Source organism: Lissotriton vulgaris, chromosome 6 (assembly GCF_964263255.1).
Source record: "Lissotriton vulgaris chromosome 6, aLisVul1.2, whole genome shotgun sequence".
Taxonomy (NCBI): domain Eukaryota; kingdom Metazoa; phylum Chordata; class Amphibia; order Caudata; family Salamandridae; genus Lissotriton; species Lissotriton vulgaris.
This window is the reverse complement of record NC_141694.1, coordinates 1,063,077,231-1,063,096,867: the sequence shown is the minus strand read 5'-3', so window position 1 is coordinate 1,063,096,867 and position 19,637 is coordinate 1,063,077,231. Positions and strand designations below refer to the sequence as shown.

The following is a 19,637-nucleotide window of genomic DNA, read 5'->3' as shown; positions in this document are numbered from 1 at the left end:
TAGCTAATACATTACGTCCGCTAGTATCTGAATGCCGTCTCTCCTTAACCCGTTCAGCGCGGCGCAAATTCCTGCGCTGTGCTGAACGTTCCATTGGGCCTATGGAACCATGACGGAACTGTTCCGTCATGAGCATGGAAGGGGTTAATGAAAGGAACGTCTAGTAGCCCTTGATCCAATAGTTCATGCATTTTTATTGCATGATTGACAGCTGAGTGGGCATTGATTAGTGTGCAATGAAGGCCATCATTTGCCCAAGGCTGTCCTTCTGAACCATCCCAGCTTTTATATTTAGAGTGAAAATAAACACTGTTTATGCTAATCCTATGTTCACTTGACAAGGACGGTAGTACCTTAAAGCATCCCAATGCCAAATTGGCCTCTCCTAAAAGTGCATCCAATGCTCTGCCCATAGTCAACCCATCTGTGTAGGGAACACAAGGGAAAGTAATACCTTAAAAATATATCAGGGTCAAGCCAATCAAGGCCTATATTAGATAGGTCTTCCCTTGAGTGTCTCACCTGGTGTCTAGTAGAGGTTTCTTGTGAAAAACAGCTAGCACGGCTGGCGCAGTGTGCAGACAAGCTTACTATGGGAGCGCCATTGGCACATCAGCTGTGCGTGGCCATGTAATCATATGGCCCTGAAATGGTCTTTCATACAAAAGGTGTAAAATGAGTGAAGATAGTTTAGCACAGATTCAAAAAGTTGAGGCGCTTGACCTAAAGGACTAAACTCGCATCAAAGTAAGAATCTGAAGACTAAAATGCACATCCAGGATTTAACAATAGAAAAATTCAGAACGCAAACAGAATCTTGTGACACCACAAAAAGCTGGTTAGAAAAAAATAAAGAACGAATTTGATCATTTGAAGAATTAGAAAAGCTACATTATTAGTAGTTTTTATTGGGTGCATGAATTTTGCTGATCGGCATAGCAAGATGTATGCATATGTAGTGGAATAAGAAGTAGATTAATGTGGTCAATTAAAAAAAATTACGTCCCAAATCTTTAATATGTCACTATGCATATTTTGGGGGTGATAACAATTGAGCTTTTCGGTGTATCAAACACATTTATTGTTATGCTTCGATCCTTTACTTTGCTTGAGTATGCTGAACGAACAGTGATGTGAATTTTCTGTAATATCTCTCAGTATTTTACTGCATACATTGATTGGTCTGCTATGTGGACTGTAAATGATCACTGGTGTATCTATCAAATAAACCAATGAAGAATTGATTAAAAGTTGCATTATTGTTCTGACTCGAAAATTTCTGTGGCTATCTTCCACAAGAATACATGGCAATATTTAGAAAGTTTACCAAGCACAAAAAAAATGTTCTCTTCAAATGTAGCAAGAAAGAAGAGATCTTAATTAAGACAGACTAAAACAACAATTATCCAAAAATCAAATGTACAAAGTGTAATTAACTTACCTAAACTGTCTCTCGTTCTTCGAACTGCCTCTTTATTCACTGTGTACATGTATCCCTTGTCCCTGTATAAAATTAACATGGTCAAACAAGCCATTCCTGAACTTCAAATTCGTGAAAATTATTTAAAAAAATAGCACATCAGATTGTGACCTTTAAACAATGGGATTCAATAATGTATGGCTAATTGGGCCTAATAAATGAGACCCTACTAGGCTGGCACTGGTCTGGGGTTGCTTCTGGTCTCGTTCAGAGGGAGTGGCCTAGCACGTCCAGTTGGATAAGTGGGGTAACAGTAGCTTCTGTGATGCTGAGGGGCCCTCGAGCTCCTGCCCCCCCCCCCCCCCCCCCCAGCACAGTACACGGGAGGCAGGCCCATGGCCAGCGAGCTCCTGCTCAACCACATTCTGTTTCATGGTATATACCCTGTTACTCAGCACAGAAACATCCACCTATATTTCCTTTACTTCGCGTTACAAATCAGTCTTAACTAAAATGATCACTGATTTGAGCTCTTTGAATACTTGAATCATATAACCTTTTGTGATTGCGTTGTCTGATCCCGCGGTGAAGCGGTCTGATCCAATAGCAGCATCCTTTACCATCACTCTGAGGTGGGGAGCGAGCCTGCCCCACTACCTATTTCATAATCGCTCTCTTTCTCTCTCTTTTTCCCCTGTCAGGCTTACAAGGACTGGAGCCTCTGCCTTCAGACACCACTGGTTTTGTTTGGGGACATTAGGTACTTCTCAACCAAACTGAAGGATCGTCATTTCACGTTACAGGCATAAGGTAGAATTCGTACACCAGTTAGAATCGGAAGAAAAGATTAGGCAAATAGGATGGAGGTACTGTAAAGCAGTGTGTATGCTTACTGGGTTGATCTATACCGAACAGAGCAGTATGCCAGCAGACTCCTTCTGTTCCAGGCCCATGGCCACCACTTCACAAAGGGGTGTCACAGCTGCTGATCTGCAATTCTGTCCATTTCATTACACAGGCCAATTCAGATGGATAGGGTACTCTGCCTGGCCCTACCTACAGGGCAGACTTTAGGGTGGTGTGACAGGTGCTCGGTGGGGGGTTAGTTTATTTAAAACATGGGTTAAAAAGCATCTGCTGTAGAGTTCATTGTGTATCCAGCTGTTTTATTGCAACAATCAAGATAACTCTGGTGATGAATGTTCCAACTGGAAAGAGATCATAATTTTGTATATTGGCAGTTCAGGCACATCAAAAAAATGCGCAAAAGGTTAATGTGCTTTCTGCAAAGAACTTGCATCATGCAGATCACAGAACTGAATTTGAGTGAACTACGAGTAGTCCAATAAATATAAGCGGGGAGATGCCTCTGTGTACTTTGCAGGGGGAGCCTCAAGATTCGTTAATGCCACTGAGCAGGATGTTTCTAATAGAGTAGCACTAAGTCTGATCTGCACATGGCTGGACTATGTCTACACGGAGGACAAAATAAATATAGACTGGAACATGGGTCTGATGTAATTACAAGTTGCTGAGATTAATTTAAACATTTTACCCATCAACATTTTGTTTTTCTAAGTCAGATGCCTTCATTGCATCAGGTATACCAATGTGTGGCTCCTGTGCTCACTAGGCCGCTCACTCAAATTATACATCATTGATGGGGCTCAAATAGGCTGAAATCAGTTTGGGGGTGAGTGTGTTCCTGTTTGAAGCGGATCTGGCCTGACCGTTCAAGCGAGCTTATTTCGGCTAGAGTAGGACCAGGACTTATTTGCCTATGGTTGATTCTTGTCCAGACTGAAATAATGCAGCGTTATAATTACCAGTGGCGGAGAATATTTCGAGCACTCCACCCATCAGTTTTTATTCTGCTAATTGGGATTCAATTAAATACAAATAGTGTGACAGCTGGATTATAATGGTCCCCATCCCAACAAGTTAAACATTTCAAATGCTGCCCAAGAGTTGAAATACTGGCATGGATCCACAAAAAAACTCAAAGATTACACATTTCTAAAGCTTGAAATGCTGATAACATGCAAGAGACCCAAGACCCAAGACCTCCTTGCTGGAATCTGTTAAACAAAGGAAGAATTCTTAGTGGGTGCCACGATATAAGGTCTAGTCATTAAAAGAGAAGTTTCCCTTCCACTGGGCTTCCAGTTAAATTAAATATTTGGGAACAAAAATACCAGAGCAAACTCAGCAATAATCCAATTTCCCCTCTTTAATATAGGAAGTCAGAAAGTACCTTGATTCATGGTCAGGACTGTTTCTTTCTTGGACAAGTTGTGTCAAAATGATTAAAATGAACATTATCCCTAGTATATGTTATGACTTTCCAAAAGCAGTAGACAGGGATTTCTTGCACTGATTAAGACAAATCACACAACTCATAGTGAAAAGCTACACCAATAGTTCCCTTAAGACTTTTACAACACAAGAAGCATAAGAAAACTAGCCCTACCAGATTTCCAGACATGCAACACAGATGAGAATCCTAACAAAATGGTCTAACAAAATGGTCTAAACCAGAGACCATGCCATAGTAGAACAACCTCCATGTAACCTGATTTAGCTACATAAAAATGGCAGATCCCAAAAGCGTACTTATCGCCACAGATCAGAACCATGCTTAAGGTGTGGTATGGAGTGGCAGAAAAACTGCGCCTTATTTTCTAACCTTCCCAATTCACATCTATCCACTTAAATAAAAACGTCTCACCTGCTTCAGCACATTGGAAGCCAAGCCAAGGAGGCCCGCTAGATGCCACATTTTTAGTATATTCAGATTCACTAATGTACCGACAATAAAACTTTATCAGAATCTTTCACAAAGTCTGTGGTTATCCTGAAATTCTGCCAGACTCTAGACATCTTGTACTTACACTGGGAACCAGTTATACTAAACTGAATACGGAAAACACATTTATAAGAGTGTATCAGGATCACGTATGTATAAACATTGCAACTGGCAGACATCAATACCCTTTTGATGAATCGAAACTGTTCCTGCAATGTTGAACATTTTTCCCCTATCAGGGTATATGCTGGTGAGTCAGGTAAACTAAGTGTGCTTATTTGAGACTTCAATGAAGAGCAGATACTTGAGAAAATTGAGAAATTAATGTTTTAGAATATTTTCTTAAAACTAGGAATGGTTGAGAAATGCAGCTTCTGGAACCATCTGGCATTCGAGGTGTTTCTCAGGAACAGATCTACAGTCTGGCTCACGGTCAATATGATCTCTAGGGAATGTTCTTTGAAAGCTAGAGGTCCAGAATTGCTCGGTTACAAAATCCTGCTACATCGAACAAGGCAGGCGCACTTCTCCAGAAATGTCAAAATATAATAGGTCAAGAACACTACAGCCATGCTTTTCTGCGTCAGCTCCCTTAACAAATCCCTCACTGTTCAAATCAGATATAGGCAGCAGTTTACGTTTTGCAGCCACAGGTAGGCAGTCCGTTCCAAATGTTTATGAAGACTTGATTGGCTTCCATACAGGATAATGACTGTTAGAGCGTTGAAAGTCCACAGACCACAACCAGTTTATTCAGAATTTCTGCCATGATCTGGGCATAAGTTAGGATTTGTCACTTTTGTAGGATGACAGCCTCTCTAAACCACAAATCATTAATAGCACAGAACCAAGCACACCTTTCTTTACTAGGGAACAGTTGCAGTAGCATCTCTGCACATTTGTTAGGAGGGCCTTGTGGGGTCTACTGCACCTAAAATAGGCTGCCTGGCACCCTTATCAACCGAAGCTCTGGAGATCTGACTGAGGCAGAAATTACTTGAACTTCCTGAAATAGACTGACACGTACGTCAGAGCTCTAGGGAAGTTACTAAGATATCTGTTGGGGGTGTGGCAATGCAGACCAACATCGCGGTCACACTTTAGCACTGCTCCGCCGCTAACACCTTACCTGTTGCCTGCATGGGCTCGTAGCAGCCATCCATCGCCTCTTGAGGGGTCTGGACTGCAGCACTGTTGCCCTTCCTTCTCCCTGAGGCCTCCCTAACGAACCCTGGCAACTGGTGGGACTGTAGAGCCTGAAGCAGGCCCTCACTATCGAGAAGAGCATTACATCACAGAGCAAGGACTCTCCTGACTTCGCTCTACCCCTGCCTCCCTCGCCATCTCCCGCCGCTAAGGCAGGCACTGATGACCAAATCGCTGCACTCCCTACTTTCCACACGGACAGTGACTTGGCTTGCAGTCTCACCATCTGACCGAGGTCGGCATCCATTGATTGTGCACTCTTCTTGCTGCTCCGCAACTGGATACAACTTGACTCTACCACTTGCACTACTCATGGTTCATGCTGCTGTTTTATTCGCTGCTTGTCAACGTGGTTTCACTTGCTTATTACTTTACCTCCTGGGCTTGCTTTATACACCGGGACCTCATATCTGCCGATGTGCTGTCAGCTCAGGTCATGTCTTGTTTTGCTTTAATGATTTCCCTTGTAATGATGAGGTTTGTCATTTTTTCTTTCTTTCCCTCTTGTCTCTTACCTCTCTTATGATACTCACGAGGTTATGTTTCTCAGTTTTTTCCAAAAGCTTTTCATACAGGGAGACAGATACTTTCTGGGTAGAAGTGTGGAAAGGGGTGGGGTTTTTTGTGCACAATATTGATTGTTATATTGGTTAACCCTTCTTCTTCGTTCTTAGGTTCTGGCACACACGCTTGTTTTACTCCTGCACACAGCCCGGAGTGGTAATATCCCGCAAACCACCACTAGTACAAACCCCTTTGACCCAGCGAGTCCCATCGGTGGGCTCTTACTCTGCACTTCCCACTAGTCTACACCTCCCATACACATGATCTTTCGGTAGAGTGACCCGATGTCACAGTTTTTCCCCAGACGATCCCGGTTTTTGGTGAAGTGTCCCACCACTTTCCTCCAAATGGAAGGAATATCCAGTTTTCTGGATAGAGGCTGGGTTGAGCACGGTTTTTGAGTAGTGGCTGGAGAAGTCACGGCAAACGTCACTCCAGGTGAGGCTGTTGTGGGAAGGAAAATCCTTTAAAGAGAGAGATTTTCCTCGTGGGGTTTTCACTTCTTTTTCTACAGCGCAGCAAGAATGTCATTTGCCAGCCATCGGGGCAACAGGAGTCCGAACCGCCAGCACGACCCTGCTCTGCTCACTCGAGTTGTTTTAAATGAATCTAGGACCCTAGTGTAATTTTCCCGATTCATGCAGTTATATAGGTATAAATTACCCAATCCTTATATAGGCATAGAAATCATTACCATATTTAGACTGAGCCTATGCAGCCCAAATACGGCATGGCTACTTCCACTAAGTTCCGAGAATCAACAACGATTTCTTAGAAAAACCCACCTTCAGCAGCTAGGGACTTCCCCTTGCCAGAATACTAATTTATCTTGGAAATCATGGAGTTTTCAAAGAACTGAGTCTTTGATGATGTTATTAAGTCCAATCATACGTCAAACTCGGCACCTTCAAAGTATAAATATGCCTACATTTGCCCAGACGATAATTTAACGTTAGATACTAGAGTAACTCAGTCGTGCTTTTCACACAGACCCCTTTTTTTCCCCATAAATACTCCAAAAGACGTCTGGAGTGGGTAAAAGGATAATACCCGCCAAAACTGAGTAGGACGAAAATCCTATGTATTCGTTTTTGGTTTGTTCAACGTTGAAGGATACAGTGTTCCAAAATATTGTGCACCTACACTTTGTTTCCTTGAAACTTGCTCTGCAAACTTTCGGTCAACATAATGACGGATAGTGACGAGGAATTGACTAGAGCTGCAGCAGCAGCTCAGGAAGCTTTAGACAATAGAGCACTACAAAATGACCCAGATATTATAATCATCCCGGTAAATGTAAGAAAAACTATAACTTACAAACTCATAAATAATGGAGTATCATCGAGAGGTGGTAAAGTAATCTTTGTTATAGAGGCACATGAATATCAGCAAACAGAGGTATTCTATTCATGGATTCACTTTCCTCCAGCAGATGGAGAAACACACGAGTTTCCACTACTACAAAGTAGAGGAACCTCCAACGGAATACTTTCCTTACGAGGACATTGAAATTCCACTAACTTACCAAGAGCATCAGCTCTGGTTTAAAGGCGCCGTACAACATCAGAATCACATTACCAGGCTCGGTCCACTAGGTAGACCAGGAGCTACATGGCTGGTACTAGCCAGCTATACACCACATCCTGACATAGAAAATATGACAGGTAGAAAACTGTTAATACAGCTGAAACAGTTAATTAAAATACATAGAAAATTGGTTCAATATGTCATGCTGACCTTAACAGTCCAACCTACTGTGAGGATTCCACAGCACACCCCTCACCAGGGGGAACACAAACAAAATCACACCACAGACTATACAATCAGTCATTGGTAAATTGCCGGCCAAAAGGAAACAAATTCCGTTTTGGTAAGCACAAAAAATTACTCAGATAGAGGCAGTATTTCCTCATGAGAAAAACAGAATTCTAAAAATCTGTTTACCAATGGGGATAGCACCACATGTGGAGGACTGTGACACTTGGGGTACAGACTTTGCTTCAATCTACACAAAAATACATGGTGTTCCGTCTATGGCGATAATACCAGACGTTCTGAGACAGATTCAAAATGAATACGGACCAGAACCTGCTTTAAATCTTGGTATGAAATTACTAAAAGATTTCAAACAGGTCTCGGCTATATTATTAGCCAACATTAAAGTTGAAGCAGCATCAGTGGCAAACTGCCAAAAATTAAAAGAAACAGATATAACAGACAAACCATATGAGCTTGCAAGAATTAATGAAAAATCATATGAAGAACTAGGTAGAGATAGTTTGGGTGGAAAACCGTTAAAACCCCAACTAACTGAAAATCCTGAAAAAGTTTTTATTAAAAATAATCTCACTACTCCTAAAAAGAAGTGGGAAAACACTAAACAGACACTTCCTAAAGAGAAACGTTCTCAGTCCAGAGGAAGATCTCCCCAACGGGGAGGTAGGTCTCCCCAACGGGAGCCCTCTGAAAAGAGGGATAACCTTAGGAATAGGGATACTTTGAGAAAACCTGATAGATATCAAGATACTGATACACGTTCCTCTCGTATCGTTCAGACTCCCTCGCAGAAATCCGAGAGGAGAGGACGATCAGAACAAAAAGAGGAACGCGTGAAGTCCAAAGAAGAACAGCACGTTCCAAAAAATAAGAAAAATCAATTCACCAAGAAGAAGGTAGCAAGCGTAAAGATCAGACATGCCGAGGATCTTGAGGACACAACTCAAGAACGGGGAGTGGGCTCAGACAATGCTAGACAGCACAGCAGAAGTCACCATAGCTCGCAAGATCCTGATGGATCATCTGGAGACAGTGGACTTGAATGAATGAATTCAAGTTGAAACTGCAGACACCAGGGTTAGTGTACTCCACAAGTTATATTAAGTAACACTCCGGATGGAGGGGCACATAACTAGAAAAATTAAATCACTCTTTTGGGATAAGCTTTCCAAGGGTTATGTCATTCTTCTAGCTGAACAAGACTGGCAACCTGAATTTGTCAGGGAGTGCCCACATGGCGAAGAGATAATTAGGCCAGCCTTTCTCAAATCACATTCCAATTCATAAAAAATACACATATGCCAGAAAATGGACTGTGGCCCAGGCTCCAGCATTATATAAAAATCATGTGGGATGGGATGAGGACTCTCCTCACCAGAAAATCCAGTCAAAAAATCAGCCTACTGCACAAAGGCAGTATCCAGTTAAGCAAGAAGGTAAAACACAAGTCAGGGAGATTTTAAAATCAACTTGAATACCAAGGGGTGATTGAAACATGCACCTCATCAATGAACAGTCCTTTGTTTCCTGTCTCCGAACCAGACAATTCGTATTGTCCAGTTTTGGATTACAGACATTTAAACTCCTGTTGCAAAACATTTGCAGTACAAAATGCACATAGTGCAGCACTGATGAATAACATTGTGCGGAAAAAATATAAAACCACATAAGATATTTCAAATGGGGTTTTCTGTCAAAACATTGCACCTGAAAGCAGGCATTTGACCGCTTTCTCAATTATGGGGACACAGCGACAATGTTGCCGTCTCCCCCAAGGATTCAAGAATAGTCCAGGGTTATTTTCAGCCAGAGTAACAGAGTTACTACAAACGTTCGATGATGAGGCATTATCTTATGTCGATGACATCTATCTTACAGACGATGATTTGGATGTACACTTGAAAAGAGTGAACACCATAATACTTGGGTTTGCTTCGGAAGGGTACAAATTCAATTTTAAGAAATCAGGAATTGCCCACCTCAACGTCCTATTCTTAGGATACGAGTTATCAAGTGAAGGAAAAAAACTGGCAGCTAATTTTCTAGAGAAATGTGTGCTGCTCCAACCTCCAAAAACGCTGAAAAACTTACAATCAATTCTAGGTTTCCTGAATTTTGGAAGAACTTATGTTTTGAATTACGCAGAAAGGGTTAAACCTCTCTACGAACTAATCAAACCTGATTTCAAACCAACTAATTGGACTCAAACACACACGGAAACTTTGCGCTTAGTGCAAACAGACATGCTAGCAAAAACACAGTTAGAGACACACGACAATGTGAGCAATCTTGTGAACCGAATCATTCCAGGGAGATGCGGATTCACATACCTAACATTTCATGAAGGTGAAAAGGTATCAATAGCTTACAAATCACACTTGTACACACAAGCTGAAGTAAAATTCACTTCTACAGAAAAAATTCTGACAGGAGTTCAAACTGCAGTAGCAAAGGAGAGAGCCCTAGCACAGGGTAAACGCATAATGATCGTTACACCTGTACCTGCTTTAGAAGCAGTGACGAAAGCGAGCATTCCGAATGCTAAAGCTTTACATCCGAGATGGATACAATGGGTTAACTCTCTTGCTGCAACAGACGTTGAATAGGTCTTTGACCCCTATTTGAAGACATAGGAATTTCTACAATATGAACACGAATGTCCTCTGCCGACCGAGATTCTGCCTCCGGAACATTACGGATGTATAATCTATACAGACGGATCAGCACAGCCTGCAATTGGGGGTAAACAAGCCTATAGTGCTGCGTGCGCGATTGTTAAAGGTCACTGGCACAAAGGCAAATTCAGACCTATGGTCACAAAAACTCAATCACTCAGAGACTGTACAGCTCAGCGAGCTGAACTACAGGCTTTCAAGATGGCGCTTGAAAATACCGATCGCACATTTTCCACACTAATAGTGTGCGATTCATATTACTGCGTACAATCTTACAATGAGTATCTGCAGAACTGGGTTCAAAACGGTTTCAAAGACGCAAAAGGTGGCACAATCAAGCATAAAATGTTTTGGGAACAAATAGTTATTTTACAGAAAGAACTACAAAAGACTCACGTGATTCATACACTGAGTCATCAGCGTGATGGCGTTCACGTTGCAGGGAATTCATTGGCTGACGAGGCCGCGAAGGCAGCTGTGCAAACGGCTTCCGTAGCAGCAATCACTCAGTCAAAAACAAAAATAGACAGCAAGATAATGCAAGCTGTCACTGCTTCAGTCAAAGACAGTGGTAAGACACTCCCGAAAAGCTTTCCAGTAAAGTACTCATATATAACTGATGCAAATAATGTTCCTTTTGCTCAAATCCCTGGAATGGGGGATCGGGCAATTCCAAACATGGAACATAGGTTAGGACTAATCTTAGCAGCACATGAAGGACTGGTCTCTGCACACGCAGGAGTTTCCGCCACAGTATAATTATTAAAACTGAGATATTGGTGGCCACGCATGAGGAAACAAACTAGAAACTATGTTCTAGAATGTGAAATCTGCAAAAAATGAAAGTTTCTACAGTGAAGCGACCTGCACAGACTCCCCTTCTGATTTCAGATAAACCACTAGCGTGCGTTAACCTGGACCACTGTGGTCCCTTAACAAGGGATGGCATCTATAAATATATCATGGTCGCCGTGGATTCCTGCACAAGATTTATTTGGATGTGGGCCCAGCGCTCGGCTGACGCCAGAACTGTTATAAAGGATTTGCGAGTCTTTATCGGCACATACGCAATAGGCACGCTACATTCTGACCAGGGTCCTGTGTTTAGCTCTCGAGCTTACAAAGAGGCCATGGCTAGCTTGGGCGTTGCATTGCCGTATTCTAGTCCCTTCCATCCTGAGGGTAATGCGGTAGTGGAAAGAAAGAACCGTGACATAAAGCAAACCATAACAGCTACGGTATTAGGTTCGGGTGATGGGTGGGTCAAACATCTAATAAGTGCCCAACGTAGTCTTAACAATCTGCCAAGAAACTCTCTGGGTGGAATCACTCCATATGAATTACTATTTGGTACTAGAATGATAATCGAAGACCTCCATTGTCAAACTTCAGTGGTGGAACAAAAACCCTTTGATGTCAAAGATCGTTTGGCTGTTTTACAGGACTTAAATGAAACAAGAAGAAGTCTGAGTAACACGATACAGAAGCCAACCACCACTGAAGAAAAACCACCTGTCCCAGCAAGACTTGTCTGGATTCCAAATATTGGGGATCTAGTCAGGAAAAAGATTGCGGTAAAGAAGGAATTTGGGCCTTCTTACAGAAAAGCAATACCTGTCTTGGCAATCCAAGGCACAAGATCAGTAGTACTACTGCCCCTTGCTAGTAAACGGGAGAACAGAGTTGTGTCCTTCGACCTGGTCAAACCACATCATGTGGCAAATAATAAGTAGTAGGCCCAGTGGACTCCCAAGAAGTAGCAGCAGACCAAATCTTGCTACTATCCAAGAGGTTCAAACTGAAAGACTCATCACCTTTGATAAACCTGCAATAAGAAAAGAAGGACTATGCAAAACAGCCATGGAACTTGTGCCTCTTGAGACCCAAATAACAGTTTGTCAAGAAACTCCTGTCTACAATGATGTACCCTCTGACTGTACAAATATGACAAAGGAAGAAGCAGCTCCAAAGATTAATAATAATCCTGATGCAATTCCAACAATTGACAGAACTGCCTCTGGCTATTTCATCAACTTTGATACATTTTCTGAGGATCCTAGTGAACCTGAAGATAAGCCAGCAAATAAAACTTTCAAAGAAAAAATAACAGAACTCTTTCATCAACTTGAAAAAACATATCTAGTTTCACCATGGACTGAATTTTGGATTGTGTTAGGTGTACTGTTCCTCCTGCTCTGGCTCATTTGGTTTTTAGCTTGGGAAAAATGATAGATGGAAAATACAGTACAATGGACATAGCCAGTAAGAAAATCAACTTGCTCCTGAAACCTCACAAATCATCTCATCGTGAACGAAGAGACCTCTCATCAGTGAACCTCACAGCTGTTCCTATACCTGGTGGTATAGCATGGGACAGAACTGATTATGACATCTATGGCCCTGTGGTACTGCTGAAGATTCCACACCAGTTCAAGGTTTCTTTGAGTGACTTTGTATCACCCAGCACATTTTCTGATGATTGGGACTTTGAAACTGTTAATAACATGATGACAGACTTAGAAATGTCAGCTAAATTTACAGATCATGAATACTTAGAAGGTTCATCATATTATGAACAAATGTATTGTTTTAATCATTATGGTCACCATTATTTGCATAGATCTGCAAACCCTAGAAATGTTTTTACTTATAATCAATGGGAACATTGTCCAACGCCGCCAAAGGGCAGCTCAAAAACATTTTATGAAAAGTTTCCGTACTTCTCAGGGTTCAATGTTACAAATCCAGAAACGTTTTATTTAAAAAATGTGAATAAGACAGGAATGAAAACATTGTTGACCAATACTAAACAAATTTATTCTGCAAACTTTTATGCTCAGCTGTCTACATTAGGTTTTGACTTTTGGAAAGACAGCATTGAGACAAAAACTGTCTGGGGCACGAAAGGCTGGCAGGTGCAAGGTTTAGAAGCCCTGTTCAGAGCCTGCATTATACCAGAACAAATAATGTTTTTAAATGACACTGTTCAACAAACTTCTTGTCTTGGCCTAGCTAAGATAAAAGATTTAAATAAACCAACCATACCAAAGCCAGCAGCGGACAGTAATAACACTGCGGATGAGGAGGTAGACGTAAAACAGATTTTACAACAAAACAGAACTAATCCTGATTGGAAAAAATTGTTAATCTGGCCCACAGACACGAACAACTGTCAAGATAGATTCCTGAACAAAACACAAGGGTTCACAGTGAATAGGCCAGATCCAAGACATTCCCAGAGATAACATCCAGGAATAGTAACTACTTACAGTGTAGGAAAGCTATGCCTTGAGTGGCTGCAGAAATCTACACTTCCAGATATCAAACAACACTTATCTTTACTTAAAGAAGGCAATGATTTGCGAGATTTCTTAATGGGGAATCGCAAACCACGTCAAAAACATTTCATATATGCCGGTATATACGCTGCGTACAACGAAGCTTGGAAAATAACGCAAATGGAAACTGCAGAAAGAATACGAGAAATTGATCTTATTAATTTAGAGAAAGCTCTCTCTGTAGTGGACAATGGGTTAACGACTCTGTCCTCCAGAATATATTCTTTGGACAGCATTGTATCCTCTGCAATTGACATAATAGAACAGGACTTGCTAATGTTACAACATGGCCAGTCTCAATTACGTTCTATAATACAGCTAGGCTGGACGTTACAAAATCTTCGTTCAGGCTACGTGCCATGGCGTCTAATCAACACAACGTCATTGTTTGCTGTATTTAACCTTACAGATAAACAAATCTCTTTGGCACAAAGAGGAGCAGACTATACGGTGCTGAGCATTGAAAAACTGGAAAGATTACCATTGACAGTTTCTGAGAAGCCTGTCATTGAATGGATAATACATGGCACCATCATGATACCAGTGACAATTTTCCAATTTCAGTATTGTCTACAGCACATACCAGCAGGCATGTATGAAAGGTTGGGTAAAGAATACATTAGGTCAACCTGGACTTTACCTTACACACACAAATGTTGGAATGGGGGAAAAGAAGTATTCCTTAGTGGTAACAATTGTAAGAACTCACTAAGTGGTACACTTTTGTGCCAGGGTATTAATTTACACAGAGCCTGCGAAGGTTCTGCAAATAACCTCTCTTGCCACCTGCACGGTACACCGTCCACAGTGATAGAACCAATTTTCAGGCAGCTATCCAATGGCAGCTACGTTATGCTCAATGACCACAGCTGTTGTGGCATGTTGCCAGGAAAAGCGTATATAGTTAGTGTGTCATCCAGGGTCACTTGTTGTATGCAAGTATTGTATCCAAAGAGCAAGACAGACAAGGAGACGGTGTTATGGCCTTCACTGAAGAACTCTTCTATACGAATTGATACTTTAAGCAGAATGAAAGTCGTTCTCTTGCAAAAAACTGTGCCACTGACCTCGTCTAAAAAAACTTATTATCTGCAAGTTGCAAGGACTTCTGCAGAGATACATGCTTTATTATCAACAAACTGCCCAGTACATTTTGCAGAAATGTTAAAGTCCAATCTTAAACAGGTCTGATACCAGTGGCATCGCACATGTATTTAAGACAATTTTTTCGGGACTGTTAACACCATTTAAAGCAGTCCTCTGCATTTTTCCAAATTTCGTGCACTCTGTGTTCGGCGGCCTGCCTCTCATCTTGGGACTCGTAGCAGGAATTCTATTTTTTATTCCTTCTGCTCTGATATGGCAAGTCCAATCACCAGCGATACCCAGACTACCATAGAACAAGCCCTCCTTGCCATGAGGTATCGTGAGAGAATTACACAGGTGCTTGGCTTGGCTCGTTTAAGAGATCTGAACACAACTTGGTTTCTATCGTTCAGACCAATCTGGCAAGATTGCATCTTACCTGTTCTAAGTTGCTTGCTTTGTGGAGAGGAATGTGTGTTGGACATTTGTCTTACACTTCCATCAGTCCTGCCATCGGATGTTGACACTTTGCTAGGTCTGGTAAAGACTCATGCATCGTGTTGCCCCCAACGGCTGCCAATTATGATGAAGGCATTCATTGAGGTCTTACCGGCAAGTCTAACTGAGGGTGAGATATCCAATGGCAGCTACGTTATGCTCAATGACCACAGCTGTTGTGGCATGTTGCCAGGAAAAGCGTATATAGTTAGTGTGTCATCCAGGGTCACTTGTTGTATGCAAGTATTGTATCCAAAGAGCAAGACAGACAAGGAGACGGCGTTATGGCCTTCACTGAAGAACTCTTCTATACGAATTGATACTTTAAGCAGAATGAAAGTCATTCTCTTGCAAAAAACTGTGCCACTGACCTTGTCTAAAAAAACGTATTATCTGCAAGTTGCAAGGACTTCTGCAGAGATACATGCTTTATTATCAACAAACTGCCCAGTACATTTTGCAGAAATGTTAAAGTCCAATCTTAAACAGGTCTGATACCAGTGGCATCGCACATGTATTTAAGACAATTTTTTCGGGACTGTTAACACCATTTAAAGCAGTCCTCAGCATTTTTCCAAATTTCGTGCACTCTGTGTTCGGCGGCCTGCCTCTCATCTTGGGACTCGTAGCAGGAATTCTATTTTTTATTCCTTCTGCTCTGATATGGCAAGTCCAATCACCAGCGATACCCAGACTACCATAGAACAAGCCCTCCTTGCCATGAGGTATCGTGAGAGAATTACACAGGTGCTTGGCTTGGCTCGTTTAAGAGATCTGAACACAACTTGGTTTCTATCGTTCAGACCAATCTGGCAAGATTGCATCTTACCTGTTCTAAGTTGCTTGCTTTGTGGAGAGGAATGTGTGTTGGAAATTTGTCTTACACTTCCATCAGTCCTGCCATCGGATGTTGACACTTTGCTAGGTCTGGTAAAGACTCATGCATCGTGTTGCCCCCAACGGCTGCCAATTATGATGACGGCATTCATTGAGGTCTTACCGGCAAGTCTAACTGAGGGTGAGATACGTGACACTACAGGCACACAGGTACCTTCTACTGTGGACATTGCTAATGCATCAAACGCTTATGGCGATGATCCTCATATTTGCACATTTGACCTGCTAACTGAAGTGGCTCCACTTTCGCCTACTATGGTAGACAGTTTCTTTGCCAGGCTAGACGATCTGATGTTTTCTCCTGACACCGAGAATAACTTTTGATTCATGCACACAGCGTTCCCTGAACTCTGAAATTCGGCCTTCGTTTTATCAAAACCAACTGTCTAACAATTTGAACTTTTTCCAAAATAGAACTTTTGGCACAGAGTAATCTGCTTAAAGTAGAACTATTCTTAGAGAACAAGATTTCTTTTGAAAACTTCCTAATGACGATATTTAGCCTTGTCCTAAAAACAAAACAGTTTAAATAGTATGCTATGGGATGGTCTCAACTTTTTTTCTGTATCTTGAAAGACATTTCATGAATGTCATTTCATTTTTCATAAAGGTTAGAATGTATGCTCTCATAATATGCTTCATATCTGTTGACTTGTTGTTTCATACAGTTTATAGTCATTTCATGTGAACAAATCTTTTCAAATGCAAATTGTATTTTGGGTGGGATTGTAAACACTACCATTAGATATGTTCAGTGCTTATACATTCAGTTTTATTGAACTTAATATCGTGGAGTGAGTGTTGTAAATGAATCTAGGACCCTAGTGTAATTTTCCCAATTCATGCCCTTATATAGGTATAAATTACCTGATCCTTATATAGGCATAGAAATCATTACCATATTTAGACTGAGCCTATGCAGCCCAAATACGGCATGGCTACTTCCACTAAGTTCTGAGAATCAACAACGATTTCTTAGAAAAACCCGCCTTCATCAGCTAGGGACTTCCCCTTGCCTGAATACTAATTTATCTAGGAAATCATGGAGTTATGAAGAACGGAGTCTTTGATGACGTTATTAAGTCCAATTATACGTCAAACTCGGCACCTTCAAAGTATAAATATGCCTACATTTGCCCAGACAAACACACAGAGGTTTGGAGCAGATCAACTATCTACTTGCCCGACGCCCTGCAGCAGCAAGTGCCGAAGGAAGCCTACCCTCCAGCAGACGCACTGAGAGACTCTGTCTTTTCTCCTGCCGAGAAATCCAGCTCCAGTGTTTCCAGGCTATTCTTGTGGGTTGCTGGGAAATCGAGTCCTGAGAGAGAGATACAAGACCTCTTTCATTCTAAACCAAGGTACGGAGCTGATTAGACCCTTAAAGAATTCTTGGGTAGATTCTTGGCAGAGAAATACTAAATTTAAGCTACTCCTCACTTACTTCTTCCCTTGTACTAGACTTAGGTTAGGTACACCAGGGTAGGCGTATTTTAGAAGCACCAGTTGAGAACTTTTAGTTATTATTTTATCACTGTATGTATTATATGTATTTTAGGTGTTTTATGGCTTAGAAACCATATCATGCTTTTACAGTACTACTTTATAATACTTATTGTATTATATACTCTGTACTTTATAACCAGTATTACGATTGTAGCAGTACATTTCTTATGCTTGAAAAAGAAGACTGTTCAATAAATACTTTTTATTGAAAATTCTCGTCTCTCTATTTTCTCAGCACCTCTGGTGAAACGAGGCATGCACAATTGACTGAGTAAAATAGTTATCTATTGTTTCCGTGACTCTAGAGATTGATTTCTTATTCTTGGGAAACAAAGTTGTCATGTTTATGCGGTTGTCAGAAACGAATCCCTTCTTGTGAATTCGAGAAAGTTTCTAGTGACCTCTGAGCTAGCTGGCACTCACAATTAAGTTTAATGTATTTGGTAGAGACCTAGTTGACCTAAGTCCTAAGTCTAAACTACAGGATATATTATTCCAATGCGCAGAGCCTATTGGGAATATAGGAACTACACTACAGAGTCAGAGGTCACTCTCCCAGTGTGACCCTGCTCTGCCCTTTAAAGTGAGCATTTGGACTGCAGCAGAATTAAGCAGCAGCCAGAAGCGAAAGGAGTTTGATTGGAACTAACCTGCTTAGTCTCTCCAAGCCCCGACAGCACCAGCAAGTCTGGACCCTGCCTCTACATCAGAACTGATCCTGACTGGATCCATCAGCAGCCACAGGAGATATGCCTTCCCAGCCTGCAAACTAGCACAAGACTCGCAACGTAAGAATTTAAAAGGCTGTGGGACAATATCTCTTTGTTGTTTGGCCTGTGTCATGTTTCCACCACTACCCAAAAAATACCAGCCATTTGTTTAAACTTTCTTGGGCACAAGTCAGATTTGGATGGGGGTCCCTAGGGCTGCCATCTTTCCCAGAGACAAATATTGGCAATTTCATCACATTTTACATTTAATTTAAACAAAAACATCTGCTATACTTTTTAACATTGCCCTGCTGTGTTTATTTACTGTACCTAGCCATCAGGGGTCAAAAAAATATTGTGATACTAAGAAAAAAAGGCAACCATAATTAGGAACTTGCACAAACCAGGAGGAGTGGATCCCTCTGTGCTACACGAATGGGTGGAAGTAACTGAGCTTTTTACAGAGTATCTTTTTCCAGCTGTACACAGAGAACCATAAATGAAGCTGGCATCAGCCATCACCAGATGATGTGGTATTCCACCTGCCACAATTGTGTGCTTCCCTGCCACATAATGCTAGTAGCCCTTCATATTATATAAAGATCATTAATTAAAGAAGCAACTTAATTGGCGCGTAGTAAATTTTACAAACGATGTGGGCTCCAAGGTATAGGAGTCACAGGTCATCCATACTGCTGGCCATTATATGTTAAGAGTGTCTGGCCTGGAGAAACAAAGGGGCAGATTTGCTGCGTTTTCACAAAGAGCAGTAACTAAAGTTGCTGTGTTTAATGAAATGGAGACTGTACAACAGCGCCATACCTCTGAGATTCGGCTCTGCTGTTCTATCCCTAGAAGTGGAACACATTAGGTTGCCTTGCACCAATACACATACCTTAGCATCACAGTGCAAGTGTGTGCTTGTGAAGCATACTTTTTGTATTGGAAGGGTCTCCATTACAGTACAAAATACTATGCTTTGACAAAGTAAAATACTTTTCCCACTAGAGATTCCATCAAAATCTATGGGCGAGTGCATGGAACCCCCAGGAACACTACTTTGATGCAATTACCGCTATTTTACTTTATGGCTGCAAATCAGGATTCCTGTTGGAACGAAAAACCCAAAGCAACTCTTTGTGCTGCGTTTGCTTC

The 19,637-nt window shown here is 41.5% G+C and overlaps 1 protein-coding gene across 2 annotated transcripts in view; it reads right to left on the bottom strand.

Annotated features, from left to right (window-relative positions):
* GNPAT (glyceronephosphate O-acyltransferase) overlaps positions 1 to 19,637 on the bottom strand; it is a 920,813-nt gene that overhangs the window by 37,506 nt on the left and 863,670 nt on the right. For both annotated transcript variants that reach the window (XM_086927130.1, XM_086927131.1), the window contains exon 15: positions 1,442 to 1,503. In XM_086927130.1, the coding sequence (XP_086783256.1) occupies positions 1,442 to 1,503 (62 nt within the window). The remainder of the gene's footprint in view (positions 1 to 1,441; positions 1,504 to 19,637) is intronic.